At 53.3% G+C, this 27,295-nt stretch overlaps 1 protein-coding gene across 1 annotated transcript; it reads right to left on the bottom strand.

Annotated features, from left to right (window-relative positions):
* Positions 1–1,523: 1,523 nt before the first annotated feature.
* EVPL (envoplakin) lies at positions 1,524–26,146 on the bottom strand. Its single transcript, XM_066565696.1, has 23 exons — positions 26,077–26,146; positions 20,393–20,423; positions 19,669–19,768; positions 18,801–18,955; positions 18,019–18,142; positions 16,503–16,628; positions 16,198–16,236; positions 15,290–15,451; positions 14,591–14,698; positions 13,861–13,956; positions 13,497–13,622; positions 12,526–12,672; positions 12,228–12,382; positions 10,861–10,958; positions 10,163–10,344; positions 9,248–9,426; positions 8,704–8,842; positions 7,967–8,160; positions 7,472–7,622; positions 6,803–6,886; positions 6,607–6,717; positions 5,896–5,988; positions 1,524–5,095 (listed from the first exon to the last, which is right to left on the bottom strand). Exons 1-23 carry the CDS (start codon positions 26,144–26,146, stop codon positions 1,646–1,648), a joined length of 6,120 nt encoding a protein of 2,039 aa, XP_066421793.1. The 3' UTR covers positions 1,524–1,645.
* Positions 26,147–27,295: the final 1,149 nt, after the last annotated feature.

Here is a 27,295-nt window from a genome sequence, read left to right as displayed (position 1 = left end):
CTGCCTGCCTAATTGCCACAACTCCAAGTCTGGTAGTTACAGAGCACTGCCCCAAACCAATAATCACCCCAGAGCAGGGTGAGGAAGGCTGGCAGCAAACTCACCTGCTGGGCACCTGATTGATGCTCCTGCTTTCAGCCAGCCGAGGGAAGCAGAGCCAAGGCACAGAGGGGCTGTTCCAAAGAGCTGGGACCTGAGGATTCCTGGGAGCTGCACTGCTCCAGGGCTCCCGGGCTGTGCTGGGACAGGAACCTCACCTGGCCATGCTCCTGTGCTTCAGGAGAGTTCCTCCAGGACCATGACAGCCCAGCTCCAGGGCCTTGCTGCTGATCCAGAGCAGCAGTTCTACCAAAGGAAACGGGCTGGGAGTGGATTCTCTGGGATGTGTGCAATGGTTCTCCCTGTTGTAAACCAACAGATTGCCCAGCATTGATCATGGCAGCTGAGATGGCCACAAACAGCAGCCAGAGGCCTGACAATAACCAGAGACCCTGCAGAGCCTGGGACAGAGCCTGGGCAGATCTCAGACTGGAAACCTGCTGTTACAGATTACTAATGCTGGGCACTACCTACCACTAGGAAGGTCATGGGAGCTGAGTGTGCTGAGCCTGCCAGACTGGGAACAGTTTCTTTCTGGAGCCCAGACTTCAAATTTGAGCTAGGCTATATGGAAATAGAGGCTATGCTGCTGGTCTGGTGGGTGAAGGAGGGGGAGAAAACCTCTACTTTCATGGATTATTTAGGATATGTTGGAGTTCCTGAATAGCATCAGCTAAAAGAGGCTTGGGAGAGGGGAAGGAGTAGCTGATATGAATAGAAAGTAATTTTCTCACCCCATAAACCCAGGGGATGCTCCACAATAGGGTGGATACTTGGGAAGAACATTTGGCATATGAGAATTTCTTGTTTCAGGAAGGACGGGGTGATGGAAGTTACACAGAGGAGTAACTTCTTTTTAGTTCACCTAAAGAAATAGCAAGTGCAGATTTTCCAGTACTGTTTGGTGGGACTGCACCCCTTTGGTGTTCAAGTCCCTTTTTAGAGGTGTCCAAATTACCAGGAAGCAAAGTCCCATTGGTTTTCAATTTTAAAGACAAATATTAAAAAATCTTTAAAAATACGGACTCACAGGCAGAAGGACACTTTAGGGGTTCAGTGCTGGGAGATCAGGGAGAGCAAGAGTCTGCAAAACCTGTGTGGATTGGGCTGCAGGGCATGGGATTGCATGGGGGAGGAGTAGCTGTGCCTTCAGCCACAGCCTGCAGAGACAACACAGCCACAGACACTCACTTGCTATATTTATTGCATGCAGAATGACCCAACTGGAAAACACTCTGGCTCTCCCCCCTTTGTGGGCACAGCCACATTTAACCTACTGCCTGTGAAGTTCTCACAATCAACCCCTCTCTGGGCTGATCAGGGAACAGCACCTGGGGGCTGTGGGGACCCCTCCGTGGCAGGCCATGACCACGTTTTCTTCCTTGCACGGCCGAGCTGTGTTGGGAGGCAGGTAGCTAAGAGAGAAGAGTAGGCAGCCCTAAATGCTAGATGCTCCATTGCTGTGAGCCTGCTGCCTCCATGGGGAGAGGTGTTCTGAAGGGATGAACTCCTGAAGGAACCAGCCCCAGTAAGTGCCTTGGTCCATTCAATGCCTGAACCGCGAGAGCCTGGGGGAACGGCTCGCCTGGTGGTACCGCTGATACCCCTCCGACGCGGCTGGAAGCAGCAGCAGGTGGCTCAGAGAATCCTTCTGGCAGAGGGCCATGGCCTCCTTGTAATTTATCTTCTCTTTAGTGACAGGGTCAATGAGATCTTTTTCATAGTTGGACTCATCCTGGAGCCTATTGGCGAGGTTGCTCGTTATCATCCCTGTCTGGACAGCTTCCAGCACAGGGATGCGACCAGTTTTCTTGGGATCAATCAGCCCTCCAGTTAGATGCTGGACTTGCAGGTAGGGGAAAGCACTGTCCTTGGTCATCCAACCCTTCTGAACTGCTTCCCCCACAGACAGCCTTCGCTTGGTCACTGGGTCCTCAATGCCTGTGAAAGCTTTCTGGGCATTGAGGAGTCTCTGCATGTAGGTCCTGTCAATCAGCCCCCTCTCAATCGCCTTATGGACCGAGAACCGGTCCCTGGAAATGAGGTCTATGATTCCCCCTGTGGCAGCCTGGGCTTCCAGGAGCTTCTGAGCTGTCATGGGATCGAGCAGCTTCTTCGCAACGGCAGTCTTGATGTTGTACTTGGTGTTGGTGGTGGTGTCGTACACCCCAGCGATGGGGGATGTGTCATCACATATTCCCTTCTGTGAGGCTGGGGGGAAAAAGGTTTGGGTTTGGTGAGTGGTGGGTGATGTGAGTGGGGATTTGGAGATGATGGAGCCAATTGAGAGAGATGAGGGAGGCTTGGTTTCCCCAGCCACTAGCAAGGCAAATTCAGAGATGGGAATCTTGCCATCCCGGTACAGCTGATACTCCTCCTTTGTGATCCTCCTCAGCCTTAGAGCATCATCGATGGAATACTGCTTTCCACTTTTCTTGTCAAGGAGAAGTGAGATCTCCCCATTTGGGCCCAAGGTGGTGACTTCTTCCCAGTCACACTCCAGCTCTTGCAGCTGGATGTACTGGCCTCTGTCTATGATACCTCGCTTATAGGCTTCGTATGGGGACATGTCCTTCCCCGTGTCAGGGTCCAAGATAGAGATCTTGGTGGAGAGGTTTGTCTCTCTCATCTGGGTCTCATGATTGATTTCTTCACGGTTGACCTTTGACTGGAGATCCCGAATGAACCTCTCCTTGTTGTAGATCTGGTCCTTCTCCCTAAGGATGTCTGCCTCCAGCAGGGAAACCTCATGTTCCAGCTGCTTCTTCTTCTGCCTGTCATTCTCAGTCCGTTGGCTGAGCAGTTTGGATTCCTCCCGAAGGAAGAGAACTTTCTGCTGCTTCTGCCTCTCCAGCTCCCGCAGTTCACTCTCCAAGTTGGCTCTCTCCTGGATGGCCAGGTTCCTGGCTTTCTGCAACTCCGTCTCTTCACGAGCCCAAGTCCTCTTCATGCCTTCAGCTCTCTCGATCTTCTCCCGGAGCCGCCGTACCTCTTCTTCTACCTTTTGCCTGGCTGCCCTCTCCCTGCTCAGCAGCTCCCAGATGCGTGCACGTTCACTCTCCAGAGCTCTGTCCTTTTCCACTCGAATCACCTCCTTGTAGATGGTCTTCTCCTGGGATTTTGTTTTCTGCAGGACATCGACTTGCACCTGCAGGTTCTTGCATTCTCTCTGCAAGTTCAGCACCTCCATCTTCTCCCGGTCCAGCTCCAAGCGCAGGTTGCTGGCAGACTGTTCCAGGACTGGATCCTTCTCCAGCTTGACCACTTCTTCCATAATGATCTTTTCTTGCACTGGGGCTGGGCTCTCCTCCAGCTCCTTTATTCTCAGTGTAATTTGTCTCATCTCTTTCTCCAGTGCAAGCCTCTTGCTTCGATCCTCCTGAAAGTTGAGCAACTTCTCTTGCTCTTCCACCAGCACACGAACCTGCTGCACGTCGCGTTCCAGGCGACGCCTGTTGCTCACCTCTTCATCCAGACTGCGTCTCAGCCTGCTGTGCTCATCTCGGAGCTTTGGATCCTTTTGGGTAAGTATCACCTCTTGAACAACCACTTTCTCCTCTGGCTTCCGCCTCTCCAGCAGCATGTATTTGTTCTGCAGGTCATAGATGGCATCCTCTGCAGCTCTCCTCTTCTGGGACATGTTACGCACCTCCTGACGCAGGCGATCGGCTTCTTTTTCCAAGAGTGGATCATTCTCATATCGGATGACTTCCTTGTTGACCAGCTTGGTTTCCACCTTGGATCTCTCCCTCCTCCATTCATCCCTTTCCCCCTGCAGCCTAATGAGCTGCTCCTGGGTCCTGCCATTGGTGTTCACAAGTTCATTGAGCTGCTCTTTCAGCCTGTCAATTTCTCTGAGAATCTCTGGACTCTTTTCATGTTTCACCACCTCCTCTATGACCTCCTTAAACTCCACCTCTGGTTTTTGTGACCTGAGGACTTTGAGCTCTGCTAAGGCCTCTTCCAACTCACTGTCAATCTTTGTCCTTTTCAGAGTGACTTCCTGCAGCTCCCTTTTCAGGTGTGCAATCTGCCTCTCTGTTTCAGGGTCCACCAGGAAGATCTCGTTGACCCTCTCTTTTACCTCTATCCTGGGCTTTTGCTTCTCTGCGATGCTGTACTGGGTCTGCAGCTCTCCCAGCTCACCTGTCAGCATCAAGTTTTTGCTCCTCTCCTCCTCAATCAGAGTTTTCAGCTTGGAAGTCTCTTTCAATAACTCTGGGTCCTGCTCTACCTGTTTCACCTCCTTAACAATAATTTTGGGTTCTGTTGTTTCAATCAGTCTTTCCACCTCCTCAATCTTGTTCTTCACTTTCACTATCGCTTCTTCTGCAGACTTCCTTTTGAAGGATTCCTCATCGATTTGTAACTGCAGGGTCCTAACAGACTTGAGCATTTCTGGGTTTTTCTCCAGTTTGATGAGCTCCTTCACCACCACTTTCTCTCGGATGTTGGGCTGCTTTCGCTCCAGCATGTGCAGCTCCCTCTTAAGCTGCTCAAGTTCCGAAGCAGCAGCCAAGCTTTCCTCCTGGAGATGCTTGATCTCCTGACGAAGACTGGCTGCTTGGCCATCCAGGCTTGGATCCTTCTCAATTTTTGTGATCTCTTTGGTGAGGAGCTGGGCAGGAGCGACCTTCTTCTCGCTCTCCATCTGGGCAAGCTTACGGTTCATCACATCAATGTCTTCTTGCAGGCTCTGCCTCTTTCTGCCTTCCTCTTCAATCTGCTGTACCATCCTAGACAGGTTGCTCTCCACCTGTGGGTCTCTGTAGTATTCAATCACCTCTTTTTCTTCCACTCTTTCAATGGGCTTCTGAGTTTTCAACATCAGCAGCTTGTTTCTATGTTCCTCCAGGTCCTCTTCAATCCTGGCCACTTTCCTCCTTTCCTCCTCCAGCTGTGATTTCAACCCCTCAGATTCCCTGCTTGTTGTGGCTTTGTTTTCAGCTTTCTGGGCTTGCTCATGAACAGCTTCAATGTCCTCATGCACTTCCTTCTGCAAGGTAAAAAATAAAAAAGAATTTAAAAAAGGCAGGCAAACCAACCCACTCTTTTAAGGTGACTCAGAGGTTTTCTAAATGACATTGCATGGTGGGAGACAAAACTGGCTCAGAATCCTCAGGCAGTCTTCAAATAAGGCTGTTTGTAAATGGAAAGTGAAGACACAATCCCATCACCTCAAGCAACTGAGTTGGTGGTGTGGGAAATTAATTTGTAGAAATTGGGTCTTCTCCTTCAGATGGAGGTGCTGCAGCAGCCCACAGAGGTGCTTTGTGCTGCCTTCCTGTATCTGCAGCCAAGGGAGAGTATCACAGCCAGCCCCCAGCTTAATCTCTCGTGCTTCCTGAACCCAAAGTCACCTGGTCCTGAGATCTTTCCTACAGGTGGTTCAAACCTTAGAAAAGTATAAAAATCCTATTGCTTTGAAGTGCTTTCAGAAGGTTGTGAGCACTAAATTCCAGCCACACCCACAAACAAATCTGAAATTCTCAGCCTGTGATCACTGATTACCTATGGCTAGGAGTACTGGACTTAAAAGCCCTATTTTTTTTTCCAAGCATAAACTACAGCTTCAGTAATGAGCTGAGGGCCACCAGATGTGATGGGAGTCACAACCCAAGATCAGTGTCAGTGAAACTGTGGTTTCTTGTGGTCTTTTACTCAGAGGGGTTTCCATTCCTGTCCTTCCTCACACCTGGATGTGGAGACACAGGGAGGGGTGGGGGAGGCCCAGGTGAGCAGATTTGAACCCCAGTCTAGAGCACCCCAATCTTGCAGTGAGCTCTAAGCTGGTACCTTCTCCACGATCTTCTTGGCAAACTCCAGCCGGCTGAGCTGCTGTTTATTTTCTGCTGCCAGCTCCATGTAGAGCTTGGTGACATCATTTTCCTGCAAAAGAAAGAGTGGTGAGAGCCTTGTGCCCTCATCCAGACACAGCTCTGTTGCATGGCAGACTCTGCCACACCTCTTTTCACCTGGACCACTTTTGTGTATGTCATAGTTCTAGAGATTAGTGTCTTCCCATCTGACTCCGTAGAGAGACAGTGTCTAAGGACTCCTGTAGGAGATCCTGTCCCTGTTATTTGAATGTCTGTTAGATGCCTGCAGGCCTACACAGGGCCCAGTCTTCCAAATTCACAGATGGCAAAAGCCTCAAGGTGATGCAGAGCTGGGGTGTAACTGAGAAGAGCACAGAGGAGCTCTGGCTTCTTTCTCTCCCCCACACGCCTACCCTGTAAGTTTTATCTTCATACACAATGTGGTGAGGAGGCAACATCAGCAATCTCAACCAAAGGTGCCAGGCACAGCCCTAATTCAGGATCTCACATTCAGGATCTGTCCCTGCTGCTTTGGCCCAGGGACAAAGGGATCCCCAAGGACTCTGACTCTGGGATTAGGACCATAATCAGTGGTGGCTGTAAGAGTGGATTAAGGCCTTGCAGAGGACATTGGGGCATGGGTAATGAGCTGGACAATGGTTTCTGTGTCTTCATGTTAACATTTTACCTGGGCCTGGATGCTTTCCTGCAGGGGGGTCACCCGCAGCCTCTTTGCAGCAGAGTCGGTCAGGGAAGGGTCCAGAGAAGAGCTGTATTTGCCAGCTTCAAGCTCATAGTCCTGTTCAGAGCAGACACACAAGAATCAGGTGGGATCTCTTGGGCGAAATGCTAAGGGAGTGACAAATGGGAGAACCCATCCTTACATTGAGTGTGGACTGCACATTCTGGGACAGCCTGATCAGGGCGTTCTTCTCAGGCTCCTTGCTCTGGATCTCCTCCACCAGCCTCTGCAGAAGACACACGTGGTGTTAAGGACACTCTGAAATCCAGCTCCCCAGTAATACTCCTGCAGCCTAGAGAATCAGCTCAGCTGAGGGAATGGTGGCAACAGGAAGACATTTAGGAAGAGTCTACAGGGTTTTAGGGTATCTCAGCTGTGCTATAACTTGCCTAGGACTTCTCACACTGATTTATCACAAATAAGATAAATAACAGCCAACACAGAAACCTCCACAACTCCTTGCCTGAGCTAGTGAGCATACAGTCTGAAAAGAAAAGAGAGAAAAATTAAGGACTTGGATACAACATCTCAGCCTGAGATGCAATGTTTCTGGATCTGAAAGTGTCCTCTCCAGGGAAAAGACTTCAACCTGGTGGTGACTGGCACAGATGAGGACACCAGCACTGTAGATAAACCCAGCAAGGTGAGATCCACCAGGTAACACCATCTGTGAGCTGCAATCCTTCTCTAGGTCATTCACTGTGGTGAGGAGCACAGCTAGGAGCTGGCTGGTACTATTTTGCATGTGCTGTTCACAAGCAAATTGCCCCATCCCTGTAAAGTTACAGGCTGTTCTTGCCCTGGAACACACCTTCTGTGCCTGCAGCTTGTAATTGATCTGGCTTGGCCCATCAGTGGTCTTCACTTGGTGCTTGGGTAGGTTGTTCATCCAGAACATCAGGTTCTCATTGGAGTTTTGGAACTGCTGGTAGGTGAGGCTGATGTTCCTGAGGGTCTTCTCTCTGCACAGCACAAAAGTGGACAGGAACATTAAGGGGAAGGGCAAAGAGTCATGTCCAAGTTCCTAGGAAGGAAGGTGAAAGGTGAAAATGTCACCACAACAAACCCCAAGATAACAAAATCGAGGAGGTGACAGCTGATGCCTGAGTGGGGAGCACAACTCTGGAAGCTCAAAGCCTGTGCTGTGAATAGGAAGGTGGCAACTGCACAGAAGGACACACCTGGTCCTCAGTATTACAGGACTGGGGTCAGGATCAGGGTCCTGCAATGCAGAACATACTCAGGTCTCTGACCCTGCCCCATTGCACCTTAGCCAAAGGAGCAGAGATGCCCCAGGGGTGCTCACCTCTGGTCCAGCTGGTCGGCCACAGCGTGGTAGCGGTCATTGAGGAGCTGCACCTCCCGCTTCTGCCGGGGCAGGTCGGGGCAGTACTCCTGGAAGTTGTTCTGCACAGCACTGCAGCTGTGCTCAGCATCCTTGAGCCCCCTGTTGAGCCTCAGCACACAGTCCTCCTGGGCCACCAGGTCCCGCCTCATCTTCTGCAGGGCAGGAAAAAAGACACCTTGTGTTTGCATCAGTCAGAGCAGCACCCAAACACCCTCCTTAATGTGCCACTGACTGGGTGGCACTGGGGGTTGGCCAGGCTCTCCAAGTGAGGTGGAAGAGGTGGAGCAGTGAGGCTTATTCACCAGGGAAGCTGGGGAGCAAGGTGGCTTGGACAGTGCACTGGGAAGTTTTGGGGAAGGCAAAACATCAGGTCACTGTGGGTGCCAAGGATGGGGCAAGGAGATTGGGAGCAGGAAAGATTAGGGAGAGGTGTGAAGCAGAGCAACAGGGATTGGATGCTAAGGGGGTCATGATGCATTTTAGGGACCACAAAGGGAGGGACAGAGGGACAGAGTGTTTTGCTGTCCAGTGAGAGCAGGTCAGCCTGCAACACCAACATTAAACCTTCAAGGAAAAAGTCCTCAAAAAGGCTTCATTGCTGTGCCTCAAGGTGCTCTATTGAATCCAGCTCCTCCCACTCTGGTCCCTGAGCTCAGGGATCTCCCCCCCTAAGGAGAAGCCTCATGTTCCCCTACCTGCAGGTCATTGGCCCGATCCTGCAGGGCATTGGGGGATGCAGGAATGATGCTGTCCTGAGCCAGCTTGGCCTCAAACGTGCTGACAATCTTGTCTGTGTTCTCAATCTGAGTCTCCAGGTTCAGGGCAGCCTTAGCCCTGGGAAAGGGGAAAATGAAGGACAAGGTTAGTTACAGAAACCCCACTCTTCTTCTCTTCTCCCTTTGATGTTTAACCTTACTTAAAATTAGAGCTTCTGCAGTCAGAGAACAAGCAATGTGCACTGACAGCCCTGTCATGCTGCTCACAAGTCAGATATGTTGCAGTTCACCACAAGCAGAGCTGGGACACACACCCATTGTGGTGGATTTTCCGTGGTGAGGGGATCTCCTCACAAATTACCCACAGGAACTCCTTCAGAGGAGTCCTTTGATGATGATGGGAGGTTTCCAACTTGTGCTGGATCACAACCAACACTCATATAGATCAAAAGCATTTTCTGTCATGCTTCTGTGTTGGCACACCTGTGCAAAGACATTTCCTTCCCTCATCCCCATCACTCACTTCTCGTTGTACAGGCTGGAGAGCATTTTGACATCGCTGTATTTGCTCCTGAGGGCGTTCAGAGTGACAGGGAGCTGGGAAGCTGAGGTGCTGCTGGGTTTCTTGGAAAGGTAGGTCTCACACTCCTTTTGCAAGGCATCCTTGGCTGCCCCCAGGTTCTCAAGTTTCTTTGTTGTTTCCTGGCACACCAGATGGAAGCACAGTCACCCAACACAGCCAGAACAGCGCTGCTGTGAGTGGAAATGTGTTTCCCTCAGGGGCAGATTCGGCTGTGGGGCTCAGGGTGTGGTGCCCCTCCAGTAAGGAGCTGCCCCTTGGGGCACAGCCTCATCCAGACTGTGGCTGTCTGGCAGCAGCAGGGTGTGGGAAAGAGATCCACATAGACAGATGGAAAAAACCTGGAAAAAACCTGCCTGCCTGAGCCCATCCTGCTGCCAGAGCCAGGTAAACACCCACAGATGAAGATGTAACAAGCTGAAATACTGCAAACCCAGACCTTGACCCAGAGGAAAGGAGGGGGCTCCAGGGCACTGCCTCTTTTCCTGTCTCACTGACATTTACAGGTCTGTACTTCCCATCAGGTGAGACAAAGCTGGCCCTTGGATTAATTCCCTTTATCCTTTAGTCTCTTTGTGACAGACCTGAGAGTGTAGGGTGACACCATTCCCGGGACTGCACCTGGACCACAGCTCTGAAATGATTGGACCCTCTTGCTCCAGAGCCAAGGAAAGATCCTGCATTTCCTGAGGGTTTCAGTTGGTCCCATTTCAAGGGTTCAAGCCAGCCTGAAACCCTCAAATCTGCAGCGTGGTTTTCTCCTTTGGAGCACCAGCTGTCCTCTCCAGTGTTATTTCCATGCTGTCCTGCTTTGGGCCAAGGACACAGAGCTACCAAACTGCTCCTGCCCCAGCTCACCTGCTGCTGCTTGATCCTCCTGCCAAGGTCATCTGTAGGGTCACTGTAGTTCACAGGAGACCTCACTCGGTTCAAGACCTCCTTCTCTACCTGGACCAGGTCCTTGCCCACACGATCCAGGCTGCTGAGGAGCTGGTCAGCTTGGGGATCATCCTGGACTGCTGGAGGGCTCCTGGACAGAGCTGCAGTGAGAAATAGCTTAGGTTAATCCCCAGGTTTTAGCTGTGCCATGGTGAGCCACAGCTCCAAAGGAGGGACAAAGCCAAGTGCTGCCATGCAGACACATCCCTTCTCAGCTTTGCCTTTGAACTGCAGCTGTGGGAATAGCACAGATAACCCAGGGCTGGGATTTAGCCACGGCTGCCTGCTCATCCCACAGCCCCCAGCTAGGGAAGAGAACTGCAAGGGACCCAGATTACAAAGCAGGTTTAATTAAAGTTTCTGGATAGGCACATCCCCCTGAAATCCTAAATACCCTCCAGCTGTTGATGGAGCTCAGAGGCTTGAGAAGGGCAGCAGACCTTAAGTGAATTGCTGAGACAGGAGTCAGGTTATCTTTGCCATGGAGGAGAAGGCATCCTCCCACAGGGACCTCTGCAAGTGGCTGTGTGTGAGCTGCAGGTGCTCTGCCCACCCTGGGTGGGTGCTCTGCTTCCAGAGCTGCCTCTGGAGAGCGCTGGACTATCCAGGTGACAAACCTTGCTGGCTGGGCTGCACCTGCTCCTTGTGGCTGCGTCTCAGGGTGCTCTGAACCGCTGCTCGCTTCTGCTTCACCGTGTTCAATTCTCCTTCCAGCCTGTGAGCAGGGAAAGGCATCATCAGCCACTGACAGAGCCCTGCACAGCAGCAGCAGCAGCTCCATGGCTGTGCTGGGGAGGTGTCCCCAAAGGCAAGGCAAGGCGTCCTCAAAGACTGGGAGCCTGCAGCCTGCTGTAACTCAGAGATGTCCCTTAGGAAAGGGAACAGCAGCAAGAGCAGCTGGGTGGTTTGAGCAGCTGAGTTCTCTAAAGGGAGCCAGTGTTTCCAGCTCTCAGCAGAAGCTATCAAAGCTGGAAATGTGTTTGATATGGTTGTAGTGCTTTGCAGCCTTGCAGGAAACAAGGACAAGTGGCTGCTGCACTAGAAATGCCATGTCTCACTTGTAAGGATGGTTCCTGCCTAATGAAACTAGGGCTGGGTTCTGCCAGAGCTGGAAGGACCAAAAAATATTTCTGGGTGAGAAAGGACTCCTGGAAGCAGGAGGAGGGGGAACAGGAAGGACCAGGCTGGTTCTCATCCCTGCTGTGGACTGTTCCAGCTAAACACTGTGTGCTAAAACCAGCAATTCCCAGCTTGCCTGGCTGCTGTCAAATGAGGGCTGTTCAGAGGGACTGAATTTGGGGTTTAAAACACTCATGAAACGCATAAATCCTAAGGACTCAGTAGTCTGGGATGTGTGAAGAGGGGTGCACACAATGAAGCAATCACACCTATGGCACTGGGGACCCAAGCCCCCATTTTGGGCATGCCTGCATAGCTCTGAGTCTGGGCTGTGGCCTTTCCTCAGCACTTGAGCAGCCCTGATTTGCCCAAACACCCGGGGCCATGATTAGAGAGGCAGTGCCAAGCTCCCTGCACCCCACCCCATCCTGTGGGAACGGCAGGAGCTGACAGAGCAGGCAGCAAACCCACAGAGAGGCTCAGGGAGCACTGCTCAGTCTCAGCTGGGGCTGGCTGAGAGCAGATTCCACAGATAACTCTGTCCTGTTTGGCAAGTCCCAAGCTCCAGACTGATTCTGCAATGAATTTAGTCAAACCTATGCAAGTCACATGTTTGGGTGAAGAAATCAAGCCTGATTGCCAGAAAACTCATTGACAGTGAGGTCTGTGCAGTGTGCAGGGATGTTGAGGAATGGTAGACACCTGGATAAGACACTTGGGTGCAGGCAAAAATCCCCCTCCAGGAGGGATTTAGTACTAGATAGTCAAGAGGCCTGTCAGATGCTGTTTCTCTGCAGTCAGGCTGGTTATGACCCAAGAGAGTCCAAAATATCTCTCTGGGTCAGGGTCTCTGCTGCAGACTCACCTATTGACCTTGTCTATGGACTCAGGGTCAGGAGGAGGGATGGAGAAACAAGCAGAAGGTGCCTCCTGGACCACACCAGTGCTGCTCTGGATCACCCACATCTCTGGGTTGCTGTTGTCCTTCAGAGTGTACTTGTCCCCTCTGGTCAGCTGCACCTGGGAGGGGACACAAAACCCGGTGAAAGGCTTGGCTTTCTGGCCCGAGGACAATTCCTCACACCACAGAGCCAAGATCTGGAGCAACCAGAGAAGAATCCAGTTCTCTGTCCTTTCTGAGGGTGCTGCTGGTCCAGCCTCACCTCCCCAGCATCCCAGTCACAGAGGGTGTCCAGGGTGAGGGGCTGAGAGGGACGTGTCCTGCGCAGTTTCAGGGGGCTGATCTCTTTGCTCCTTCTCTTCAGGTCAGTGATGCTCTTCTCTGCCTGCTTCAACACCTTCTCCTCGTTCTAGACAAAACAGGGGAGACAGAGCTTGTGGCCAGGTTTGGGTAAGAAGGAAGGGGAGGGTCCCACTACAGCAGCTATGATGGGAACAATTATATGGGACTCTTTGTGGGGTGGAATTGGGAGTTTCTCCATTCTCAATCCCTCCATGTCCCTCCTACCCCTTTCCATTCCCAACACTCTCCTCAGTTTCCTTTGCTCACAGATCTGCCATTGAGCCTGGGTTAACCTTAGGTGAACCCACACTTGCATATCAAATATCCTGCAGGAGTTTTCCTTTTCAGAAATGGAACACCTGCCAAGAGGTGGCTGCATTCCAGTGTCAGAAAGTACCAAGATTCCAGCATCTCATGAGAGCCAAATGTGTTGCATACTTGGGAAGATACCATGGTGAACGTGTCCCTTCCCTCTCTCCAGGGCAAATCTTCCTTTCCTATCTACATCTCACCCCTGAGGTCAGATCTCTTTATTCCCTCCCTTGCCCTTGGCTGATGAGAGTGCTGAGGAGATGGGAGGATCTTTCCCTGTGGGATGCCAGGCCCTCTAATCCAAGTGTCTTGTGTTAGGGACAGCACATGGCTTCTCCCTGCACTTCTCCTTTACTCTGATGGTGACCTGGGGCCTGGCTGTGTGTCACTGATGGGGACAGTGCCATCTCAGGGCAGTGTGAGCAGCATGGATCCCCTCCCTAGCACAGAGCTGGGCTGAGCTCTCCCTGTAGGATTATTCCCCCACTTCTTCCCCTTCCCCTCTGTCATTTATTGGGGAGTTTTTAACTTTGGATTTAACTGAGGTCTGGCTGGTGCCACCAGCCCTGAAGGCCCCACCTCCAGCTGAAGCAGCAGATCTGACACCACCCCAGGGCTGTCTTTGCTGAATTTGCTGTATTTGGTGTCCAGGTCAGAGCTCATCTTCTTCAGGGAGCGGCTCACAGCCTCAGCATCATCCTGGAACTGGAGGTATGGGTAGGGAAACAGTCAGGCATGGGGGGACATCACTGTCCCCAAGTCCAGCGGGGTCTCTCAGTTCCCAGCACCTCTAAAAGATTCTATTTTGAGGGGCATTTCCCCAAAATACCTTTACTAGGTGCAAGCAAAGGGCCTCCCATCCTCACCCCTCTGCTGTCTCTCCTCCCAGCCTGCCCACTCTGGCCTGACCTGCAGAGCCATGGCCCATGAATTTGCTTTTTACCTTCTTATAACTCTCCACACTTTTCAGTTGGCTCTCCTGGCAAATGCAGAGATTCAGGAAATTTTGCCACTCGTTCTTCAAGGCTTCCTGGTGAGCCTGTGGTGGGACAGAGTACATCTCACTGGGTTCCAGCTGGTCCTGCCTCCCCCATCACAGGTCTCCTTTCCTATCCCAGAGATCAGAGGAAGAGCAGAGACAAAGCTGTGCCCAGGCACTGCCTGATGCTGAGCCTGAGTGAGGACACCTCCTGAGAAGGACCTGGCTCACACAGAGCAGCCATCACTTCTCAAGTGGTCTCAACTCCAGTGGTGTTGGGCACTGAGAGCCCACCACAGCCTGGCACTGCATCTGCAGGCTTGGAAATCCAGCCTTGGAGGATGGGAGCTGCTTTCATGTGGGAGAAGTCACACCATGTCAAAGCTGGAACTTCCCAACGGTGTGAGGGTGGCTGCACTGATGTGTGTGAGCACCTGGGTGAGAGCTGGTCCCAGCACAAGATGTTGGCCACAATCTCCTGGACATTTTGGAAAGGGTGGAGGCCCTGTACTTCCCTCAGCTTCTCTGTAGGGCTGGAGCAGGCAGAAGGATGCTGCAGTGCAGCCAGTGCAGTGTGGAAGGAAGGAGTGACATAGCTGCAGGGAGAGGTGAAGGGGTCTCCTCTGCCCCACCACCTGAGGCACAGAAACACTCTCATTGTCCCACAGGGCTGGGAAGGACCCCCTCTCCCCACCTGGATAGGTTTGATGGCTGGGTGCTTCAGCTCAATCATCCTGTCCCCATCGTCCTGGAGGTGGTTCACAAACTCCTCCTGGCTGAGCAGCTCATTGGACTTGAAATCCTGGAGGGGGAAAGAAACTCTCTGACCTTGGGAGCATGCAGGGAGCACAGAGGGGTCTCCTGGGGCACCAAACATAGCAGAGGTGAGGCTCCCAAAGCACAGACATCCTTGTCTGTTTGTTTGTTTTTTAAAACAGAAGAGGCTAGGCAGAGCTAAAACAAATTAGACACATTTGGGCCTCAGAGAGCATCAGGGCATTCGTTCAAAGCATTTTCCTATGAAATTATCCCTCTCATTTTCAGTGTCCCAGCACATGGCAGCCACTGGGTGTTGTACTGTGGCTACTGAGACTGATGTGGCACTGAGCCCTTCCCTTCTGTCAGACCATGGAAAGCCTCCCTGGCAGCTCTCCAATGACTCCATGTGCCAGCTCAGGAGACAGGAGGGGTCCCACAGAGCGGCTCGTTCCTAATTCCAGCACCCTGGGGGTCTCTTCCCCCTCTGTTTTGGAAAGCCTCATGCTCAGGGCTGGTGGTGGCTGTGCAGGAGGCTGGGATGCAGATCCCCTGTGCCAGGCACCCTGCAGATTCCCTGTGCCAGGCCTGGCCAGCCTTCCATGGGCAGGACATGCTGGCAGCCCTGAGGGCTCACCTCGTACTCACGCCGCACGCTCTGGACATCCATCATTTGGTCACTCCAGTCCTGCTTCAGGATCTTGGTCTGCTGCTCTGTCAGGTAGCCCAGCTCCTTGGTGCAGCCCTGCAGGTGGTGGTAGAGGCTGCCAAGGCTCTGCCCTCGCCAGATGGAAGCTTTCTGCCCACACACAGGACAGAGACAGTGTCAGTGCTCAGCCTGGGGAGTCCCTTTCCCCTCCTCCTCTTCCTCCCCAGGACCACGCTCCCGTTGCACATCCAGCAGAAGATTCCCAGAAACCTTGGTGAGAAATCTGCCACCACTGGCTCTTATCTGATAGGGCTGCTGCTCCCTTTCCCTCCTCACAGACAAGATGTGTTTGTCTAACCAGAATCCCAGGTGTGGGCTGGTGCCTGGGGCAGTCTCAGAGCTGGCCCAGCTCTGCTGAATTTCCCACAAATCCCATTTTCAGCATCAGCTTCATGGGCCCAGCTGGGTAAATCCACAACTTTCTTCCTGGTCACCTCTTTGCCCTGGGTGCTCATTTCCTATCTGGAACCCTTGTTAGGGATCAGGGCAAGCCTCCACATTTGCAATCCTGATTTGGAACAGTGTGTGGGCTGGGCTGCATTTCCTGGTGCCTTCTGGTCCCTGTGCTCATGGACACATAGGAAACTGCAGGTCCGTGACCCACGAAGAGGAGAGACATGGATCTCACCCTCTGCACTGCCCTGAGGACAGAGAGTTCTTTCAATTTACACCTATCCCAAGGAGGGAAGGAAATGGGGAGATGATATGAGGGGCACCACTTTACTGTGCAAGCCCAAGGGTGGCTCCTGCTCTGAACTGGGTGTTCCCTGCCCATCAGGGATGGTGTTACTCTGCTGTAAGACCCCATCTGCTCAGAAAACCACCTAGAACCTTACCAGCAAGTCCTTGTACTGGCTTTTTAAATCTGCCACATCCTGGGTTTCACCACAGCCAAGACCATGGAGGTGAACAAAAAAAAAAAAAGATAAAGAAAAGCTGTTAGCAAAACATGTGGAGAATGCTGATGAACAGATTTATGGAATGTGCTTTAGAAATCATCCAGGAGCCACCTCCCAGGCCCTCTGCAGAACAAGGGTGGACATTCCCTGTGTGGAGGAGCAGATGGGACACAGGGCCAGCAGTGACACAGCCAGCAGGTCCCCAGTGCAGTGACAGGACAGAGGGGACAGAGGGGCCTTACCCCGGAGCGCAGGTTCTTGATCTGGAGCCCGTAGGCCTCGATCTCCTTCTGCAGGATGTTGTGCTCAGCGATTTGCTTCTCCAGCTCCGACATGCCGGGGCCATACTGCCCTGCATTGACTTGTTTCTGTGCAAAGGAGGCAGGGCAGACACTAAAGCCAAGGCTTCATCTCAGGGAGAAACCCCAGGCAGTGCTGGCGGGGCATGGAAAGATCTGGTACCTGATAGGGGCCCAGCAGGAAGGGAGGGGATTTTTTTGTTGTTTCCCATCCTTGCTGTTGGTTGCCATTTCCCCAGCCATACACAGGGGCAAAAATAACCAGACACACAGCCCTGGGCTACAGACCTGAGCTGAGCCTGCCCCCTGCCACGGTGACAGGCATGGGATGCACTTAAAAACCATCCAGCTTTCAGGGGAATACAAACTGCCTCCAGTCTGGGAACTCCACATACCCAAACCTTGCAGTGTGAAACCCTGAAAGGTAGGGCTGTAAAATCCTAGGAGACATCACCTTCTCCATCCCTTCATCCCACAGCAGGACTCTCTACCTGATCTCCCTCTGGTAACTCTTAACCTGGAGAGGTTAATTCAGAGGGTGCTCCAGAGGGTTTTAAGAGGTAGAAGGAGAGTCTGTCTTTCACTTAGAATTATTATTATCTTATTAATTCTATTTATTTATATTATTATTTTTATATTATTATTTTAATATTATATTATTTTGTTGTATTATTACTGAGTTATTACCACCACCTCCAACATCCTTGCATTATGCTGAGCATATATATATTATTTATGTTTATTTTTATTATTTAAATTATTATTTTTATATTATTATATTATTTCTAATATTATTACTGAATTATTCCCACCACCTCCAACATCCCTGCATTATGCTGAGCATGCATATATTATTTATGTTTATTTATATTATTTATATTTATTATTTTTATATTATTACATTATATTTTTCTATTATTACTTAATTATTCCCAGCACCTCCAACATATCTGCATTATGCTGAGCATGCATATATAATTTATGTTTATTTTTATTATTTATATTTATTTTTTACATTATTATTTTTCTATTATTATATTATTTTTATATTATTACTGTATTATTCCCACCACCTCCAACATCCCTGCATTATGCGGAGCATGCATATATAATTTATGTTTATTTATATTATTTCTATTTATTGTTTTATATTATTATTTTTATATCACTATATTAATTTTTATATTATTACTGAATTATTCCCACTACTTCCAATATCCCTGCATTATGCTGAGCATGCATATATTGTTTATATTTTATATTATTTATATTTATTATTTTATATTATTATTTTAATATTATTATAGTATTTTTTATATTATTACTGAATGATTCCCACCACCTCCAACATCCCAGCATTATGCTGAGCATGCAGTGGCTGGCACAGCCCTAGAGACAACAGCACCATTGTCTGGCCTGGCAGGAGATGGAGAGAACACCCAGCCCCAGGTGCTGTTACCATTTTCTGGTCCAGGATTCTGGCCCAGTCCAGCCTGGGCCCCAGCTCGGGGAGGTTCAGCTGCTCGTAGAGGGCGCGGTACTCGGCACAGAGCTGTGTCACTCGCTCGTGGAGCTGCTGGATGCTGCAGGGGAGAGGCAGAGGTCCCCGTGTCACTCAGGGTGCAGGAGAGCCAAGGTGGAGCCCAAATTTCACCCCCAAGGCTCAGGTGCTGTCCCTCTGTGGCACTGGCCTCCTTCAGCATGTCCAGCCCTTGTCCTGCTGTTCTCCATCTCCAGGGATGCCTCAGGAATTGCTGCCCTCAGGATGCTGCAGGGAGCTCAGGGCTGCCCTTCCCAACTGGGGAACTTCCCTCCTGATTTCTGAATAAAGGGCTGGAAGTGAGGGGAACAAAGCACCAGAAGCCAACCAAGTTATTCTCCCACTCCAACACACACCTCTGGCTCTGTGCTTGCCCCAAATTAAAGATATTTATTTTAGGGAAGGCAGAGGAAAAGGGGATTTGCCCTGAGAGTGGGGCCACATTTTAGCTCTGCATTTCTCTAGTATCTTTTATAAGGGCTCCCAAAAGACTGGGGCTTCTTGGGCAATCACTCTGGCATCCACCCTGCATACCAATATCTTTATAATAAACTCGCAGAAAAAAATGATTTCAAGGCTAAACTCTGTGGGAAGAAGAGTGAAACTGCCACTGATGGCAAGGAGTGGAGCTCATTCCATGTCCTGAGGAGGGTCCCAATTGCTCAGTGCCCTCATCACACCTGTCCCTCCACTGTACTCACTCTTTCTCTATCTCAGGAGCCTGTGGGTGTTTCAGCCTCTTGGCACGGTCCACATCCAGGAAGAGATCCTTCAGCAGAGTCTCAGCTTCCTTCAAGTTCCTGGCATTCTCTGTCTGGAACTCAAAAGCCTTGTTCTTCTGGTGATTGCTGGAGTCCTGGAGGCCAGGAAGACAGAGGAGAGAGCCTGGTTGGACCACAGGGACCTCCCCACACTTTCCTTGGCCAGCACAGAGGCTCTGCATCCTCCACAGAGCAGCCACAGAGGAGCCCTGGTGCCTGGGCTCCTGCCCCAGCCTCTCCTGCCAGGGGCTTTGTGGGTCATGCTGGCAGCCCCTGGGGCTGTGCTGCCACAGCTGAGACAGCCCTGGCTGTGCAAAGCCTCAGGCATTGAGCTGAAAGAATCTGAGAAGCCTCAGGATGTTGCCCCAGGGGCTGGGAGGCTCTCTGGGGTGTCTGTTCCTCCCCAGCCTCAAGCCAGCCCCCAAACCTGCAGCAGCACACACAGAGCAGACACCTGACCTGCTGGAGTCCTGCATGCTGAGCGTTTGGGACTTTCTGTGCTGACAGACTCTGACCCCCAGGAGAACGCTGCATTTGACCTGAGGCACTGGAGAAGGCTTCCAAAAATGATTGATAGCACTGGGATTATGGGTGTGGAGTTTGATTAGAGGTGTGCAATATCACAGGGTAGAAAATTTAGAGTTTAAGGTCTTAGAATATAGTAATATATATAAAGCAAGATGGAGGTTTTAGGGTGGAGGCTGGTTCCTTCTTCTCCACCTTCTTCTCAATGGGTTTGTGTGGTGTCCTGCACACTGCATTTCTAGGCAAATCCTTTCACCTCCCACCACCCCCTGCCACGAGTGACCTGCTTGAGTCTGGACTGAGTCTCCAGGATGTCCTTCTCCACCTGGTCAGCATTTGTCTGCATGCGGGAGATGAGCACGGCCAGCTCGTTTGTGGAGGACCTAGAGAGGGAACAGCAAAGCAAAGGGTGGGTAAAGGTTCAGCCCCTCCATCCCTGCCCAGGACCTGCCCCAGGCCTTCCCCCATGCCCCCTGGGTCTCTCAGGAAAGAGCCTGAGCTGTGGCCAAGGGCATGGGCACACACAGGTGTCAGTGCCTGCTGCTGCCCTCAGAGCTGCTGTGCTCAGAGTCTGGGGGTGGGATTTTACCACCACCCATCCCCTCTGCACAACTCCTTGCTGCAGATGCTCCAAACTTTGTGTAGATTCAAAAAAACATCAGAGTGGGGAAAACAATAGGGAAAAAAGGGGAAAAAACCTGCTGTAGGGTTCCCAAAAGCACCAGTATGGGGTTGGAAGACCCAAAGTGACAGAGGGCTGGAGGCCAGGGGAGGACCCTGCAGAGGCAGCACGACATGCTCACCCTCTTTGGGGGTGCTCCCCTGGGTGCCTGCCCTGGGTGCTGCTGGCACAGGTGGGCTCCAGCCCATCCCAGACCTGCCATCTTGTTCCTGCCCTTCAGCCCAGAGCTGCCATCCTGGTCCATGTGGAGCTCCCCACAGCTGGGCCCAGGGAGACACTGGAGAGCCCAGTGCCACCCCAGGACTGGGCTGCAGGGCACAAGGACTTGCTGTGCAGACCACAAGCCCCTCTGGGTGCTGTAGACTGCTGTGGTGTTTTCAGAGCTTGGGGAACAGCACAAAGCTGAGTCAGGACAGGTTTAGGTTGGATATCAGGAGAAGGTTTTGTACCCAGAGGGTGCTCAGGCACTGAACAGGCTCCCAGGGAAGTGGTCACAGCACTGAGCCTGTCTGAGCTCAAGGAGTGTTTGGACATGCTTTCAGCACATGGTGGGATTCTTGGGGTGTCCTGCACAGGGCCAGGAGTTGGACTCGATGATCCTGGTGGGTCCCTTCCAGCTCAGGATGGCCTGTGGTTCCAAGACTCCAATTTCCCAAGGCCGTGGCACAGCTACCAGCCCTCCTCACCCCAGTGGAGCTCCACTGAAGGTTCCCAACAACCATTCCCTACTGCTGTCACCTCAGTGCCACCACACATCCCATCATAGTGCCATCACAGCCCTTGTCCCACCCTAGGGAACGAGCAGCCCTGCTGGAACAGCTGGATCCAAAGGCTCAGCCAGGCACAGGTTGGCTCCCAAGGCTCCCTGGGGACAAGGAAGCACAAACCTCAGTGCCACCTTTGTCCCCGTGTCCTGTTGTTTCTGACAGCATCTGCCCTTGGGGACAGCGCTGGCCCTGCCCTGCAGGCAGGGAGAGCACAGCCCTGCAGGAGAGTGGGCAGGGACAGCATCACCAGGGATGGAGCCTCGGAATGCTGCTCAGGGGACAAAGTTCAGCAGAGCTGAGTGCATTGGGTGCTGAGAGCAGGAAAGAGTCTGAGCAGCAACAATGGGACATCACCAGGGGTCAGATGGAGTGGGGGACACTTCTTCAGGGCAGGTTGGTGCCTCTTGGGTGGAAGAAGAAGGTAGGAGAAAGGTGATGTCCTGCAGCAGAGCCACCACATCTGCCCTTTAGCCGTGTGCTCTCCTTCCAAGCCCCTGAATCCACAAAGGATGGGGGAAATGATTCCCTTAATGGCTCTGTCATTGCTCCAGCTCCTACTCGTGGCTCCAGCTGTCCCACAGTTCATTCCAAAGGCTGGGACAGATGCTGGGATCTTCATTTTTACAGCCCCAAATGACTGTAACATGCCTGAGAGTGCTATGGTCATCCCAAGCCAAGCACTTGGGTGCCACAGCTCCTGTTTGAAGCGAGCTGAGCACAGCACACTGAGTGTGGCTCCAGAGGAGGCACAGCCCCAGTGCTCCTGCTCACAGCATCCTGCTGTCCCCTTTCCCCAGCCTCTCCCGTGTTTTTAATTTCCCAAGCTCTCAGCTGCCCCAGCTTTGGGGCTGGCCGTGCCTGCAGTGCTCATCAGAAGGCGAAAGGGAACTGCTGAGCAGGGCAGCGCCGCTCTCCGTGTCTAATTCCAGGGACTGTGGAGCCCAAGCAGCGCATCCATCACCACCAAAGCATCATTCCCTGCTGCAGCCCGTGTTTAACATCCCGTCAACCATCCCTCCTACTCCATCCTTGCCCTTTCCCGGTGTAACCTGCAGTGTCCAGGGAGATGCACAGGGTGGGTGGGAGCAGCACAGGGCTCGGTCCCTGCGAGCCTGAGCGTGCAGCAGGCTGGAGCTCCCGGAGGTGCCCCCTCCCCAGGGGTTACACAACCTCCCACTCATCCCTGACACGCCTGGAATGAGGTGGTGTCCCATGAGCAAATACTTGAGCACCACCCAAATTTCCTGCCCGGGCTCTCTGCGCAGGGAGGGGATGTGAGTCACGGGCTGGGCTGGGCTGGGCCGGGCCCGGGGCCGGAGCTTCTCCCAGAGCCCAGGAACAGCACCGGCCCCCCAGCAGCTCTGCCTGAATCCAGCTCCTGCCTAAACACCTGGATGGGGTGTCCTGTTTGAGCCCATGTGGCTATGGATAACTCTGTGCTGCTCCAAGAGGGGAGAAGTGAGGATCCATCCTCTCTAGGATGGTAGATCATCAACAAAATCCTGCTTATTCCTGCTGGCACTCCCCTTCTGGTTGAAGGAAACACTAGGGCACTCCATCCCTTAGTTCCTAAGGCTGGGCACAGGAACCTGCTTTATTTAGGCTGAGCCATAACAAAACCATGGCCAGAAAAGATGTCAGGAACCTCATGGTCACAGGGACTCAGCCCATCCCAGCCTGTGCTGCACAGAGCACCTGAGGCTGGAGGCCAGGATGCTGCTGCCAACAGCCTGGTTTTCAGAAAGGGGGGATGATTCCTGGAGAGCATCATCTCAGGAGGAGCAGGGGTGTGCTGAGGGGAGTCTGTGCAAACACCCACCCACCCAGCCCGTGGATGCATCCCTGTCCCTCCTCGGGGTGTCCCCCTGCCCATCCCTGCTGCCCCTGGGCAGGAGCTCTCACTCAGCCAGAGCTGGGCCCTGCATTTCAGGCTGGACATGCTGACACCTGGGCTGCAGAGAGGCAGCCTGGCATCAGGTGGGATAGAGGCAGCCATTAGGTGATGTTGGACACCCCTCAGCCCCCCGAAATTCGGGCCCAGCCCCACACAAAGAGCATGGGACGGCCACAGCCCCGGGATGGCTGAGGGCAAGCTGGGCACAGCTCCTCTTGCTCCTCCTCCTCAGCAGCCAGGGCAGCCTCCTCCCTAGGGCCATCTCATGCCTAGGAGAGGCACAGCACTATTATTAGCATTATTAATTGGTTCATTTCTCCTGCCACTTTCTGCCTCCTGGACAGTCCAGCTGCACAGAAGGGATGGTGTCTCCCAGCAGCAGCAGGACTGTCCCCCACTCCTGGTCACCCCTGCCAGGGCACTTTGGGCAGCACCACAGCTCCATCCACGGCAGTCCCTGACCCGTCTGTCCCTTCCTCATGCGGTGAAAAGGGCCCAAAGCTGGGTCTGCTCTCCCTGACACACACAGAAGTCCTGGCACATTTTGGTTTGCCAGCAGATCCCAGCAGAGCACCCCTGATTCCCTGCCAGCTCTGGGTCAGTACCTGAGCCCCTGCCAGCTCTGGGTCAGTACCTGAGCCCCTGCCAGTCCTGGGTCAGTACCTGAGCCCCTGCCAGCTCTGGGTCAGTACCTGAGCCCCTGCCAGTCCTGGGTCAGTACCTGATCCCCTGCCAGCTCTGGGTCAGTACCTGAGCCCCTGCCAGTCCTGGGTCAGTACCTGATCCCCTGCCAGCTCTGGGTCAGTACCTGAGCCCCTGCCAGTCCTGGGTCAGTACCTGATCCCCTGCCAGCTCTGGGTCAGTACCTGAGCCCCTGCCAGCTCTGGGTCAGTACCTGAGCCCCTGCCTGTCCCCACACTGCTCCAGGCTGATGGGAGCAGCAGAGGGAGATGGTGGGAAAAGCAGAAGTCCCAGGAGACACTTAAATCCCAGGGGATTACTTGCCATCCACCTCCTTTTTCAGAATCACACCCAGTCACAGCCAGTCCAGCCGGATCCAATCCAATTCCACCTTCCCAAGAGTTTTCCCTTTCAGCCCTGCAGTGCCTCCACCTGGAGCAGGGCACATCCAGGAAGCTCCCTGGGCACAAACCTGTGCTGCTGATGCTTCCCTGGGGTGCATCCACCAAGGTGAGACAGCAAAGGGCCCTGGCAGGAGGCTCAACACCACAGCCCCAGGGACCAAGAGCCCTCTGTGGGGGTCCAGCTGCTCACTGTGAACCCCAGAGACAGGGAAACTCAGCTGCTGCTGAGGCTCTGGCCTTGGGGCCACCAAGAGAAGCTGTGGGACACCAACATTTTCTTGGGGCCATCTGCAGAGTGTGTGCTGGTGGCTGCTCCCAAGACAACTCATCCACCTTCATTTTCTCAGCTACTTTGGGCCCTGACTCAGCCCCAGGCCATGGCCAAGCAAATGAGGCTGTGTCTGATGGTTGGTGCCTCCTGAAACAAGCACAGCTCAGGAATTGCTGTGTTGCTGGCTCCAGCCTCCATCCTGCAGGGGAAGAGCTGTGAGATCTTGCTGGGATGCAGCTCCAGTTATTCTGGGAGGTTCATGCTGGGGCAGAGCCTGCCCAAACCCTCTGCAGCTCCTGAGAAATCCCCAGCCTGCTCTGGGAGATGGCTGGGGAGGTGCAGAGATTGCATTAGTGAGGCTGAATAAAGCAGAGCCTCACACAGCTCCAGGCTGCTGGGGAGGTGCCTCACTGCAGCCAGGCCCCAGGCAAAGCTGGGTGCTCAGAGAGCCCCCAGAGCTGCCTTTGAGATGAGTTTGTGCATGCTCAGCTCCACTGAAGGTTCCCATGGCAGGGGTCCAGCTCCTGACATCCCCCCAGGCAGCCCCAACCTTTGAGGGGTCACCTTGTCCCCAGGCCCTGCTGCCCTGCCCAGCTCCCCCTCCGCAGTGGCTGCTGGCTCACCTGGGGTTTGGCCCCAAAACAGCACATTTGGGGGCCAGCACTGTGCTGCGAGCCCCCAGGTGTCCCCACACACACACACACTGTCCTGGAGTGCTGCTGGTGGCCCCAGAGATGTGGCCAGCACCCCCTTCACCCTGCATGTCCCCTTTCCTCAGCACAGCCCCCATGGCTGCTTCCTCAGCTTCCAGCAGTGGCAGGGCAGAGAATTCCCATGGCATCAACCAACCCTACAACATGCAAAATTGCTGAGGAAGGTGGAAAACAGTCCTGATTTAACAAGAGCAGCTGGAGGGAGGGCTGAGATCTCCCTGCAGGAGTTCCTCCTCCCAGAGGAGTCCCTGATCCTTGGGAAGCATCACACATCTCATTCCCTCAGAACTGAGGGACTCTTCATAAAATCACAGAATGGTTTGGGTGGAAGGGACCTAAAAGACATGGCCAGGGACACCTTCCACCAGAGCAGGGTGTTCCAAACAGGTCTGAAAGAGGCAAACTCAGCAATGAGACCCAGCCTGTCCCAGGCTGGGTTAGAGCAGCTACCAACAAACCCAACCCTCCATGTCCTTCCCCTGAGCAGCAGCAGGCTCAGCATCCTTCTCCAGGGGTCCAGGGCAGCATCCCAGAGCCTCACACAGCCAGGGAATCCCGGGATCCCAGAGCCTCACACAGCCAGGGAATCCCGGGATCCCAGAGCCTCACACAGCCAGGGAATCCCGGGATCCCAGAGCCTCACACAGCCAGGGAATCCCGGGATCCCAGAGCCTCACACAGCCAGGGAATCCCGGGATCCCAGAGCCTCACACAGCCAGGGAATCCCAGGATCCCAGAGCCTCACACAGCCAGGGAATCCCAGGATCTCAGACCCAGCTTGGGATCTGCATCAGCATCGAGCACACCCCATTCCACCCAAGCAGAGGCTGCTTTTATCCTGCCCCTGCCTGCCCAAAAAGGGCTTTTTTTGCACCTCCCTGCTCAATGTCCACAGCTCTGAGCACATCCCAGGGGCTGCAGACACTGCTGGGAAGGAGCATGAAGCCCACCAGAGACCAGGAGAGCAGCCAGGCAGCACATTTTGGTATCAGCTCCCAGCAAACCCCAACCTTCTGCTGCTCCACAAGGGGATGGCACTTAGGGTGGCTTAAAAGCCACGGACCACCCATCCCTTGTCATCCCTCAGGGTCACACAACACAGACAGAGAGGGGTCACAGCACAGACAGGGGTCACACAGCAGTGACACAGACAAGGGTCACACAGCACAGAGAGGGGTCACACAGACACAGAGAGGGTCACACAGCACAGACACACAGAGGGGTCACACAGACACAGAGAGGGTCACACAGCACAAACAGAGGGGTCACACTTACTTGCTCGGTTTGACAGGGGAACCTCTGCTGGGGGAACTTCTGCTCGGGGAGCTTTTGCCCACCCCCTTGAACATGTTGGCCAGGTCCCAGCTGCTGTCCCGGGCTCGGCACGGCTCTGGTGGCTCCCTGCTCCCTGCTCTGCTGTGTGGGATGGAAGGACAGCGCTCGGCGGCGCATAAAGAGCAGCTCCTGGGAGGCTCCTCCCTGAACGCAGGTGAGCAGCAGCAGCGGAGATGGAGGCACCTCTGAAAAAATGACTCGAAAAACCAGTTTAGGGTGGAAAGAGCAGAGCCCCAGAGGGAGAACGGGAGACCTCGCCCTGGCTCGGAGAGTGTTCGGGCTCACACAGCCCCAGCCGAGCAGCAGCTTCCCAGCAGAGGGACAGAGAGCACTGTGCAGGCAGGAGAAGCCTGGGAACGCCACTTGCAGGGAGTGCACTGCAGCCATTGAGGCACATTTTAAAGCATCTCCTTGCAGCATCTGTTTAAAATGCTACAGAACAGCAGAATCCCCACAAACAAAGCCAGCCAAGCGTTTCCTGAGGTGGCAGCAGCAGTTTGGGAATCAGCAACTCTCAGAGCATTTTCAGTCCAGCATTTTCAGTCCAGCATTTCATTCGGTCTAACATTTTCTCAGAACATTTCTCAGTCCAGCAAACTTTTGGCCCAGGCTCAGCACAAGGTGGCCCTGGCTCCCAGTAAAACACCGAAGGCTCAGGGCAGGGGGGAGGTCAGCATCTCCACACAGCATCCCAGGAGCCCCAGACAACAGGATTCAGGCTCTGGGATAAACCCAGCTCCAAAGATCTGGGTCTGAGGCTCTGCCCAGCCACCCTGTCTGCACCAGGGGCAGCTCTTTCCCCTCTCTTTCAGAGTCCCAAGTGGCTCCCACTGAGCCCAGCAGCACCCTGGCATCTCTGTGGCTCCTGGGGATGCCATCCAGGCTCAGAGGGGCTGCCCAGCCCCAGGGCTCTCCTGAGCCACACCAGGGCTGCTTTCAGACAAAGCCAAGTTCAAAGATCCCCACAAACCAGGAACCCTGATCCAGCACAGATCCCACAGCAACACAGGATCTTAGCAGTGCAGGACCAGGGAGGGAGGGGACAGGAGAAGATGGGGGTCACAGCCCCCACATAAACACCAGTGACACACCAGTGATGCCAACACAGGCTTGTGGCTGTTCTTCACCTGTTTTGTGAGGTCCAAGGATAACCCAGGACCAGA

Source organism: Molothrus aeneus, chromosome 25, assembly GCF_037042795.1.
Source record: "Molothrus aeneus isolate 106 chromosome 25, BPBGC_Maene_1.0, whole genome shotgun sequence".
Classification (NCBI taxonomy): Eukaryota; Metazoa; Chordata; class Aves; order Passeriformes; family Icteridae; genus Molothrus; species Molothrus aeneus.
The sequence above is the reverse complement of the archived record's forward strand: the minus strand, read 5'-3'. Positions and strand labels throughout refer to the sequence as shown.

What these genes read in the sequence shown, in the direction of transcription:
- EVPL (XM_066565696.1), bottom strand. Translation starts at nt 26,146, where the DNA reads ATGTTCAAGGGGGTGGGCAAAAGCTCCCCGAGCAGAAGTTCCCCCAGC. An exon ending in CTCAGTCCAGACTCAAGCAG is followed by an intron (nt 18,956 to 19,668) that starts GTCACTCGTGGC and finishes CCTGGCCTCCAG; the next exon opens with GACTCCAGCAATCACCAGAA. An exon ending in TCCAGCCTGTACAACGAGAA is followed by an intron (nt 8,843 to 9,247) that starts GTGAGTGATGGG and finishes CCCCTTTCCCAG; the next exon opens with GGCTAAGGCTGCCCTGAACC.